The sequence below is a fragment of the Micropterus dolomieu genome, linkage group LG02 (assembly GCF_021292245.1).
Source record: "Micropterus dolomieu isolate WLL.071019.BEF.003 ecotype Adirondacks linkage group LG02, ASM2129224v1, whole genome shotgun sequence".
NCBI classification, from domain to species: Eukaryota; Metazoa; Chordata; class Actinopteri; order Centrarchiformes; family Centrarchidae; genus Micropterus; species Micropterus dolomieu.
Genome location: NC_060151.1, coordinates 2,588,684 through 2,600,763, shown reverse-complemented (window position 1 = coordinate 2,600,763; position 12,080 = coordinate 2,588,684). Strand labels below are relative to the sequence as shown.

The window sequence follows — 12,080 nt, the reverse complement described above, 5'->3', positions numbered from 1 at the left end:
ATTTCCCATGATGCACTGAGCTCCTCTCTCCTCTACTTTCTCTCCCTCTGTATGCAACCTCATCCCATTATTGCATGTTACTAACACAACTTCTCCCCTTTCCGGTAGTCTTGTGCTTTCTCGTCCCTCTCCTCTCTCCTCCTATCACTTCCTGCAGGTGTTTCTGGCTCTGGAGCTGTGGAGTCTGGATCTGTGGTTGCGGGTCACCTGCTGCCCCCGTGTTCCTGCTCGACACCCTCTGCTACAACGACTATTGTTACTAGTCCTATTGTTATTATTGTTATTATAATCATTAACATTATGATTGTTATCATTAACACTACTATAAACATTTTTCATTTAGTCTATAGCAACATCACCTTTACTGTCTGTACCTCTGTGTGTATATTCAAGTTCAAGTTCATTTTATTTATATAGCACGTTTTATAGCAGCCACTGACTGACCAAAGTGCTTTACAGAATTAAAAGACAATAATACCATGCATAACAGCACAGCATAGAAAAGTACAGCAAAGTTAAGAACAGCTTTAAACAGGAGTAGCCAAAGCAGTATCAGACTCATCAACAATAACAATAAAAAACAGAAATGCCAGTATCAGACTTAGAAAGAAAAAACAGCATCATACTCCAAGAAGAGAAAATATTCTGTAGGCTCTCTCTCTCCTTCCATCTCTCTCTCCCTCTCTCCCCTCCACCCTGAGCCATGGTTCTGCTCGAGGTTTCTGCCTCTTAAAAGGAAGTTTTTCCTTGCCTCTGTCGCCTAGTGCTGCTCTTGGTGGGAACTGTTGGGCTTCTGTAAATAACATCATAGAGTACGGTCTAGACCTGCTCTTTTATGAAAGGCGCTGTTGTTGTGATTTGGCGCTATATAAATAAAATTTAATTGAATTGAACCATGATACACAATATTTATCTCAATTTACACATTTTGTCTAAAATAACATGCATTCTCAAATAGTGCAAACATCAGTATCTTGCAGTATATGATGTGTGAGGCTGCAGGATGAAGGGAGGGATGAGCAAGTACTGTTCAGGTGACTTTTTATTGTGTAGCAACAGTTATATGTAAGTAACTTTGAAATAATTTAAGAACTGTGAAACTTAGAAAAGTTGAATGTTAGAGTTTATTGCGGTTGTTTGCCAGGGTTCCAGACGGTGTCTTTAGGGAGGGGGGGTGGGGGGTGACAGTCTGGGTTTTGTTACAGGGTGAACTTCCTGGTGGAGTGGAGCTGAGGCCATCAGGCAGATAGGCGGCAGCTGGCCACTGTCTCCAGAGTGCATAAAGCCCGCCCCTTCCTGATTGTTGCTTTTTCCTGGTCCCCAGCACCACGGCGTGTTGCTTTGTTGTGCTTTTGTTTATTTAAATTAATCTGGCATTATGTTTTGCCAGCCACATTTTTTAAGCTTTAAAATGATTTGTTATATTTGTTAATTGCTCCTACTCACCGTAATTTCGGTCAAAATTGCATCAATTAAACACTGTTAACAGCATAATTCACGACTTTGACCAGCCCCCAATTTGTTATGGCCCGGCTCAGAGGCCACAACAAAGCGAGGAAACCATACTTAGCGGATTACCAGAAAAGGATGTTTATTAAAAAAAGTAGTTAAATTTAACAAATATAACAAATGATTTTAAAGCTTAACAAACGTGGCTGCCAAAACATAACGCCAGATTAACTAAATAAACAAAAGCACAACAAAGCAACACGCTGGTGCTGGGGACCAGGAAAAAGCAACAATCAGGAAGTTGTACATTATTGGAGTCATATTAGAAAATGAAATTTGTGCCGTTAATTTAGCCGATAAGAATCAAATAATGCTCTAGCACACGCCGCTGCTCTTGTCGCGCTCTGGCATTCATGTTGCTGCGCCTGGATAGAGCCACGCAGACGGGGTGCAGCCAGGTAGAGTTAAACAAACATGTTGACGGTTCAGATGTTTTTCACTGTTTCAGAAGACAACAGCTCTTTTACAATACGGCATCAGTCCTTCCTCCTGTCCTCCTCCCCTCTCTCTCTCTGCTGTGATTCACGGCAGGTACCAATGTGCCTAATCTTAAGCTACATGGAGAACTAGGCTGAACAGTTAGACATCAGACAGCTTTCAATTTAGCTCGTTTGTACATTTGGCTATTTGCCAAGCTAACGTTAGCTGTGCTTGTATAAAACAGAGGATGAGAGACTGGACAGAGCAGATTAAAATAATATTTTCTACATGTTTCAGTCATGAAATGAGCCAAGGTTAATCACGTTTAAAAGACTTTATTAGAAAAACTAAATGTTGCTCTTTGCAGGAATAAAAACAGATTTCAGTTTACATGAATAATTTAAAAATTGATTAGATAATTATTATTCAATGACATCCCGCAGTCTGACTGATAAGAGCCTCAGTACCTCCAGCCAATCAGAGCTCTCCTGCGTGTTAGGGTGTGGCCTCCCAGCGTCGCCGTCGTCTGTAGAGGTCAAAGGTCGAGTAGGCGGGGTGTGTACATGGGCAGGGCTTGTAGTTGGCTGTCTCCTCCTCTGGTGGGAGGGGCTTCTGTCTGACAAGGTCAGGGGTCATGAAGTGCAGGAGGTTGGGGCCATCTGCTGCCTTGTTGCCATGGCAGCGTGGGGTTGGAGCCAGGAGCATCCTATCCTGCAGCAACTGGCTGATCAGCTGGTCCTCCCGCATGTCAATGCTGACCAGTGAGGTGAAGAGATGCTGAGAGCGAGCGACATTCACTACTGCAGACATACAGAGAGAGCGAGAGGGAAGGTTGTGTAATACAAATATGAAAGCTAAAATTAAATCTAAAAACCCAAAGTAAATACAAACTAAAATTAATGAAGCTATAATTTAGCTATAGTTGACAACTAAACTAGTCGTGTTTAAATACGCTTTGTCTTTTTCACATCGCCCAATATTCTGATTTAAAATTTGTGAGCGAGCATTATCTACTCTGACTTCAAATTAGACAAATTTCATGGGAATAAATATAGGACAGTTACACTTGCATCAGGTAGGTTGGTCATTGTTACCGTGACCCATGCTGGTCGCAGGTTTGTCACACTTTCTGGAGGTAAAATCCAGCACAGGACAAAACACAATCTGCCCTAGCCTTAACGCAGCTGTTCACCACTCACCCTAGAATATAGAAACCTCAGGAGCACCCTGATTCCTTCAAGAAGAGCAATGAGAGAAATGCTGACTGGGAGATTGGCTCTATTTGAAACAGTCTACTATACTAGCAGCACGTACGGATTATTGCTTAAATGTAGCATGCAAACAGAAGCAAAATCTGCATACTGTGCCCTACATAGCAAGGCAACTTGCGCTTTTCTAGGGCTGACCCCAAATAGTCGAAGATTCGATGCTTCGATGGGTGGAGCCTGATTCGACTGTCAATCTCACAGTCGAATCTTGGCAGTGGTGTTATGAAAGTAGGATGATACCATTTTGGCTATATAGAGGAGCTAAACGTCTCATTTTACATAGAACTACTGATTTTCTCCCAATAACTTAATATGCAGCCCATTATGATACAAATTCCAACAAATAACGCTAGATAGATTATATATATATATATTTTTTATTATTATTATTTATTTATTTAATGTAAATAAAATGTAATAATATAAATAAAAATGTGAAGAGAAAGAATCTTTCAATAAATCTTTTTAAAGAGCGTGATTAAATACAAAACTGTAACCCTAACACACTAGCTTCAGCGGATGTGTGTGGCAAACGAGGAAGAGAGACCATCAGTTGTGCCACTTTGGGGGACGTTTGGATCATTAATCACCAATGATGAACAACACAGGGCTGCACAGTGGGTCTGGTGGATAGCGCTGTCGCCTCACAGCAAGAAGGTTGTGTTCAAACCCCGGTTGCCCGGCCTTTCTGTGTGGAGTTTGCATGTTCTCCCCTCTGCGTGGGTTCCCTAAATTGACCTTAGGTGTGAGTGTGAGTGGTTGTTTGTCTATGTGTGGCCCTGTGATGGACTGGCGACCTGTCCAGGGTGTACCCCGACTTTCGCCCGATGCCCCCCTGTATGCAGGATAAGCAGTTGACGATGAATGGATGAACCACACAAAGAATGTATATAATATATAATTTTTAAATAGTTACTTGGAATAGACCCGTGAGGAACCGAAACTAGCGGCAGAGAACGGCATGCATGTCGCTGTGCTGCACAAGACAGTTTAATGGCAGGCGACAGGGTCAACAATAAGCCTCAGTTTAGTTGGAGATGTACACTGTAACTTACATTGTAGCTCTGCAGCTTCTCAAGAATAAAGTGGAGCTACCTTTTGCCGCACAAAATCATATGATTTGACTATCAGTCAACTATAGGCAAGACTTGACAATTCTGATTCGAACATAGTCGGGGACAGCCCTAATCTTTTCATGTGACAACACTGAAGAAATGACACTTTGCTACAATGTAAAGTAGTGAGTGTACAGCTTGTATAACAGCTTGTAAATTTGCTGTCCTCTCAAAATAACACATCACACAGACATTAATGTCTTAACTGCTGGCAACAAAAGTGAGGACACCTCTAAGTGAAAATGTCCAAACTCATTAGTGTTACAAGGTCTCAGGTGTGAATGGGGAGCAGGTGTATTAAATTTGGAATTCTCGCTCTCACACTTGTCGGCAAATTTGTGGCATCTTCACATGTGAGGTCGTGTCCAATGCTGCTTGCAGCTTTAATTCTCCATGAATCTGCACAGCAACACTAAACTGCTGATTGTGAATGTGAAGGAGAAAATGAAGAAAAAGAGAGCATTGTGGTGGTTATAGTTGTGGTTTTATTTATTTATTTTCTTAGAAATGATAATGATTGTTGTCATAATTATTATATTTATAATACCGGGCTGAGGTGGAATCTGTGATTTTGTTTGTGTTTTTATTGACACTTTTCTCAGACAGGAGTAGGGCTGAACGATTTTGGAAAATAATCTAATTGTGATTTTTTTTTACCAACATTGCAATTGCCTGTGTGATGATGAAATGGGTAGAATTATTATTATGAGCAATGGTGGAGAAAATATATCAAATTATAATAATATGAGAAAGATAATTTGAGTCAAGTCATGGCATTAAATAATATGATATCATCAGGTCGGCCTAGCTACAGACCACAAGAAAAAATAAGTTCACCACAGTGTGTTATACAGTAAGAGCTCCAGACAAAACCCACAGTTCAACCACCAATTAATCCAGTCCATCTTTCTGTATCCCAGTAAGCAAACAAAAAATACTCAGTTTGAGGTTCAGTTCGAAAGTTGGCCGACGACAATAAAACATAGTGACGCCTCTCATGTTTAATAGACAAGCTTAGTAATTCTCCGACAACTCCGGAGTCCCCCTCCCCGCAGCCTGCGAAGCTGGTGAGCAGCGCACTGGCTGTAACCCGGGACAGACTGGGCCTCTTTCGGACCTGTGACTTTGGGTTGAAACGCCGTTTCATAGATATTTCCTGAGCTGACTGGTGGCTGTGTGTGTGACGCAGGCGCCGATCGCCACTATAGCTTACCTTACTACACGTGTCTTTTTCCTGTCTGTCAAAGCGGCGGATGACCCGGCGATTTCTCCCACCACCACCAAGTTACCTGTGGGTGGCGGGTGCTACTTTCATTCCCTGTGTGACACTAATATTCTATAGTGTCCGCCTCTGTCAAGCTTAAGGCCGTTGTACAACAACAGGTCAAGGTACAGCGTAACATGCGAAGTTGATGCTTCGTCTGCAGACTGCTTTACTCTCGGATTGTCGACTCCCAGAATCGTTTGTCCCACCTTTACAATCCTAGTGAAATATCCCGAGTTACAGTTGGGAATGCCATATTTCATTGAATTTACAAAAACCCTGCATTACAGAGCCCTCAAACTGCGTTACATTTGTTAATTCATTATGATCAGCTGCAGGGTCTGATTACTAACTCACTTCAAATAAAGGGATGTTTGTCTGTGGAAAGAATTCAGAAGGATGAAGGATGGTCTTCTGTATCCTGCTAATTTCTCCCTGCTCATCCAAACAAATGTTCATGATGGTGAACCAGATCCACCAGAAAAATGAAGTGCGTGTTTGTGTTTATGTTACCTTCAGTAGCTCTGGTGTTGATCAGGTTTTTGGTCCTCTCTGACTTCTGGAGAGTCTCCTGAATGGCTTTCTGGGAGTTAAACTCCGCCCCCTGCAGGACAACACATGCATTACCATGGTACCCAGCTACTAATCCGTTGTTAATAAGCGCTGTGATGATATTGTTGTAATGATTATGTTGTATGTATGATGCCTTGGCAATATTGTTGTTACACATTCATGCCAATAAAGCTAATTTGAATAGAATTGATATACTAATAATGAACTGAAAAACAGTGTATACCTGCAGTAACTCAAGCTCCGCCTTCAGAGCCAGAGTGGTGTTAAGCTCCGCCCTCTGTAGACAGCCTGGATCTTGATTGGACGCTGCGGCAGGAGGCTCCACCCTCGGTCTGGGTCCTCCACCAAGAAGAGGAATAAAAAACTTTATTAATCATTCTACAGATCAGCGGCCGGATGGAGGAGGTTTTAAACACTGCATTTTTTTTACACGTTTAACTAAGCTGGGGAAAAAAACGACAAAATGTGACATTACATCTGAGAAACAAATACAGTGCAGTCACTAGTGGAGGAGCTGCAGGACTCTGCGTTGCAGTTTTATTATTTGATAAATACAGGCTGATTTATTCAAACACTAAAAACTGATTACCATGGTGACGTCCCCCGCTCCTCCTCTGACCTCTGATTGGCTGTTGAGGCGGGGAGCCTCTGTTCAGTGTGATTTGAGGCTCTGATGTTACTGTGACGACCACTGGCTCTTCAAAACACACCTGCAGGAGCAAAACACGGTATGCTGTCATCAAACACACACACACACACACACACACACACACACACACCAGTTCTAAAGGATGATGTCATTACACACATATGCTGCTTTCAAGTAGGGTTTTGTTTACTGTGTTCACGAGAAGCATCAATATGAACGCCGACCTTTTGTGGTATTCACAACCTTGGAAGTGGACATTTCCTAAAATCTCTGAGTTCATGAGTTGTGACACGTGTGCTGACGTTTTCAGAAATGGCCACTATTTCCCACATCACTATTTCCCCTTCACTTGGATGAGTCACCCAGGTTTATTTAATGACCCATTTCAGCGTTTTTGCAGAGGAACGCAGAGAGAGATGTCAACAAAGACTTTTTGCCAAACATAAACTCAGACTCCCTCAGTCACCCCTACTGCTTCTCCTGTACCGTAGTACCATTGAACCCATCCTCTTGTACTGTGCTACCTGCTACTTCACCATGCTCTCTCTCACCAATAGCAATACGTTTCTTAAAATCACTAACACTTCCTCCAAAAATAATTGGTCTTCCCATTCCCAACCTGCCAGCCCCCATTAATACTGCCACTGCTCGCAGAACAACTACCATAGTACAAAATCCCAGCCACCCTCGCAACTCATGCTTCACCCTTCTCCCATCTGGCTGTAGATACAGACAGCTGCTCTACAGAAAGGCACGCTTTGGGGAAAGTTTTGTACCCTGCGCTGTAAGAGCGTTAAACTCAGAGGCAAGTTAATGATGTCACTCGTGTTATATGTGTAGATATGTGTACATTGTTTGTATATGTGTACTACAGGTAGTTTGTGTAGTATTCATGTTGAAGGTGCCTCTGAGGACAAAGAATGAATCTGAACCTGAACCTGAGATGTTATCTGGTATTTAATCCACGAACACAGTAGAAATTTCAAAAGCATGTACCAGGTAAAGCAACCTGATGTCATTTGGTACCAAGTTGGTTTCCATTGTTTCAATAGACTACAACATTAACAAGCCTCCTCCACATGCGGCGCACCTGCTGCTTTGAAAACAGATTTGTGGGTGGAAAAATTCAAAAGATGAGTTCTGTGTCTTTTCAGCAACTTTATACAAATTACTGCTGATGGAGAAAGTCAACAGAGCAGACACACACAGGGAGAGAGAAGCTGGTGCCTCCTACACACACACACACACACTCAAAAGTGCAACCACATCGGCAGACGCAAGGTGTGAGCTCGTGGAATGCCTCTTGGCTGTGTGGGCGGAGTCAGATATTACATTAGAAACAATGAAAAAGCAATGTCTGGTCAAGCTCTGTAAACAAGGAGGAGTGCTATCCACATCAGAGTAGCCTCCGTCCGTGTTCGAGCAGTACATGGAGGCTGTCCTGCCGAAGACATTATCAGCAATCAAGTAATAGCGTGCTTAAGAGGAACATTCACAGTACACATACTGCAACCATCCATTGTGAATTGTTCACTATTAAATAGTATTATACTATTTTAATATCCTACTCTTGCAATACTTATTGAAAATTGTCCTCATAAAAAATTGCACATTTGAATATTTCTATATGCATATTTGCATTATACATCATATAAATTGATTACTTTTTTCAAACTCCATGGATGGAGGGAGAGATAGATACTTTATTCATCCCTGAAGGAAAATTGCAGTGTTGCTATAGCAGCAGTTATGAAATAAAATTAGAAAATTAAACTTACACTAAAATCTTACACAAAACAAGCATTAGGAAGGTAAAAAGATACAATTAACAAATTTACAAATATATATTCATAAAAACTACTATTCTACTACATACTATAATAAGACATTTAAAGAGGTCATTATGCACATTTTCAGGTTCAAAATCTTATTTAGGGAGAGGAGAAGCAGCAGGCGGACATCTTGTCACTGTGTGCTACAGCTCTGGGTGTTTTTCCACTGGTGTTTTTGAGGGCGTGTCGGACTAGTCGCTAGGCGAGCATTATGACGCGCATTTCGCAGTGATGTCACAGCAAAGAGGAAGAAAAGGCTGGACTACAAATAAGGTGTTTTCAGGCAGTTCAGAGCAGAGTTTTCTGCAGGAGATGGGAACTCCCTTTGGGCTGGACTTTGGGCTTTTTCACTTTGCAAATTACATGCACAACAAAAAGAGATATGACTCAATAAAGGAGAGGGAAAAGCTAAAAAAGCATAATATGACCTCTTTAAAAGGCTTTAGGAAATGTCTCTCTGACTATATCTGTGCAAATGAGTGTAGAATGTGCCTCGTCAGAAAAACAGTTTTTCATCGACATAATTAAAGTTGACTCCTTAATAGAGCAAACCTTGTGTAATTATTTTGGTGTTATGGAAGAAAGAAAATATAATTTTGATACAAAACAATATCAATGTCAACCATGTTGTTCAAAAACTAAATATTTTAATAATATATTTTTTATTTCATTTCAATGTACTTTCTTGATTGTTCTCTTAGAACCTACTCCTTTCTGTGTGGACCTCTGTTAATTTTCTGTCACACAAAGGATGTTTCAGCCTTTTTGTGCCAGTTAATGACCATGCTTTACCTAGCTAACCTGTCATTAGCAGTTAGCAGCACACATTAGCTATTATCTATATAATATACATATAGCTATTTTCTATAATTATGTAGTTTAACAAACATTTTTAAATTAAAAAATATTATTTATGGCTGTCACACCAAAGGACAAAAAAAGGTAACACTTTTATAGTGGTTCGGAAAAAGCTAACAATTCTGAAACAAAAACTTACCATGTGCACATCATGGGTTTCAGTACCATTATCTTTAATGGGGTCTTTCAACTAAAAAAGGTCTGTTGAATTGAACGATTAAAATTAAAATATGGTGTCACACCAGAGGACATGGTTTTCAGTGACAAAATATATCAAGCTGCTACACTTTTCGAAATACATGGATGAAATAAATGATTGCCATTTACTAAAATTGACACTTATTGACAGGTATTTATCAACATTTTTATGCGTGTCATTTTATTTTATAAAAGTTGTAATTTACTGAACCAGGCTTGAGACAGTCACACCATAGGACAATTTAGAGATTTGGCTCAAAAATTGAAGAAATGTAATAACAAAGCGGTTTTTACAACAACAGGTCCTTGTAAAACAAATAAAGCTTTAACCATTTACTGCACTTTAAATCATGACAAAATAATTTTTATTCATTTTAATCTTCTGGGACAGTGAAATTGCCATGTCACGTCAACAACTTGCAGTGGGCAGGAATGACTTCATGTAGCGGCCTTGGTTACTGCGGAGCTGAAGCAGTGTCTGTTGATAGACTCATCATAGAACAAGTGAACCAACCCCATCAGTATATTGTCTACTTTTCAAGTTCTTAAGGTAGGCTCTTCTTTCCTTTGTTCTCATAATCCAGCAAGTTCACCAGATAGTGTATCATAACTACGTCACTGTTCTGTTGTCTATGATGCCATTGGAGTAAAGCCCTATTCACAATCAGTGCAAGGGAATTTTATATTCGGATTGTGAAAGGGCTGAACAATTAATTGAAATCGTAATATGGCCTATTGCAGGAGGCACAAATTATATATGTATGTTGTTTGTTTTCTTTTATGTTATTGTACATATGTTCAAATAAAATGAAAAAGAGCATAATATGATTTATTTGCATGTATGTAGTACTACAATATGATGTCATCACAGAAGCCCCACCCCCAAAACTACAATCAGACTCTTCAAAAGAATAAATGATCAGGGGATTGTTGCAACGTGGACCTTTTCTCTTGTAACACAGGAAGACTTTACAGCACCACCTGCTAACTGTACATGCTGCCATTAGCTAGTTAGCGGCCCTATTAGCTGACTGGGAGTTTGAAATACCGGGGAGTGTTGCGGTTTGTTTACACCACTAGCACAGATGCTTATAGAGGAGGTTTTCAAGCGGGGGATACTGTCATGGAGTGGCACTGGATAGAACCCCAGAATGGCAGTTGAGCCTCGTCACGGGAAGGCTCAGCAGCCTCCCAGTGAACACGGACCACAACATAAAACATCCTCCAAGACCAACGCAGGCTGTGTTCGGTTGTGGTCCGTGTTCATGAAGTTTAATTTGGAAGTACTGTACAGTAGCCTGTAGGCTATGGATTTACAGTATTAAACAAAGCAAGTCTCTCCCAGTCCAACTTTTTAACTAATAGCATATTCCTAACAGCAGCAAGGAGTTAGGTTTTTACAAAACATGTTTATTAATGCCACTGGCTGAAATAAAATAAAAAGCAAGTAAATCCCAACTTTTGAACTAACATTTATAGGGAGCAGTATTAAGTGTTTTTACAAAATAAATGCATCGTTGCTTAATCCCACTCTCTCCCAACGAGTGCATGCATCACTGTCAGTAGCGAAAGAAAGAAGCAGCCCAACACAAGAATTCCACACAGAATTATAGAAACAGTAAAGGTGGTAGTACTACTAATAGACTAGGACCATCTTTAGTCAGGGACAGCCCTACCATCTTTAGTCAGGGACAGCCCTAGATCTGTATTAGTGGTCACAAGATCTCTGACGTAATTGCTGACGTAATCTGCATTCTGCGCATGCGTTGGCGTCTGTAGCCACCTGTCGGAAGCTCCGCCTTAAACCGGACTCTTATCCAGTTTTAATCCACTCTTTTTTCGTTACATTTTTTATATCCTTTTTATTTAACATAACTTTATTTAAGTTTTACGTGGGTTAAGGATTTTAGTCATCCGACATGGATTTTAAGATAGATGACCGTAAAAACGCGATCAACGCTACTGATCACAACGACGCTCCGGTGACTATGCTAGCCGAGATAACTCTGCCCCATGAGGACTGCTCACTCCTTAAGAAAGCGAACAAGAAGATTGCTGACCTTATGGAAGACATCCGACGACTTTCAGAGGAACTCAAAGAGAAAGATTCCCTGCTGACTGGCTTTATGGATGTTGCTTCAGTACAAGCCAAACAGATTGTTTCTCTTAGCACAACCGCTAACATCCAGGACACTGTGTTTTGGGACCCCTCTAGTCTTCCCAGGCTTTCATCCTGCTCGACTCCGAAGCATCAGTCAACCTGGGCTGAAGTGGTGGTCCGTGGCTGCAAGAGAGCCTCGGATGGGGCTGCCTCTCCTCCGTCCATCGGCCTCTCCAACCGCTATGCAGCCTTGTCTAACGACACTCCGGTCCATCCAGCGGATGCACCTGCGG

The 12,080-nt window shown here is 41.1% G+C and overlaps 1 protein-coding gene across 2 annotated transcripts in view; it reads right to left on the bottom strand.

The window, feature by feature from the left end:
- Positions 1–2,248: 2,248 nt before the first annotated feature.
- ppp1r35 (protein phosphatase 1, regulatory subunit 35) overlaps positions 2,249–12,080 on the bottom strand; it is a 12,268-nt gene continuing 2,436 nt past the window's right edge. Inside the window, exons 3-6 of one of the 2 annotated variants that reach the window (XM_046043597.1) lie at positions 6,739–6,859; positions 6,373–6,494; positions 6,090–6,180; positions 2,249–2,729 (exon numbers count right to left, since the gene is read on the bottom strand). In XM_046043597.1, the coding sequence (XP_045899553.1) occupies positions 2,425–2,729; positions 6,090–6,180; positions 6,373–6,494; positions 6,739–6,859 (639 nt within the window). In that variant the 3' untranslated portion in view covers positions 2,249–2,424. The remainder of the gene's footprint in view (positions 2,730–6,089; positions 6,181–6,372; positions 6,495–6,738; positions 6,860–12,080) is intronic. The other variant, XM_046043598.1, reaches the window with a different exon arrangement.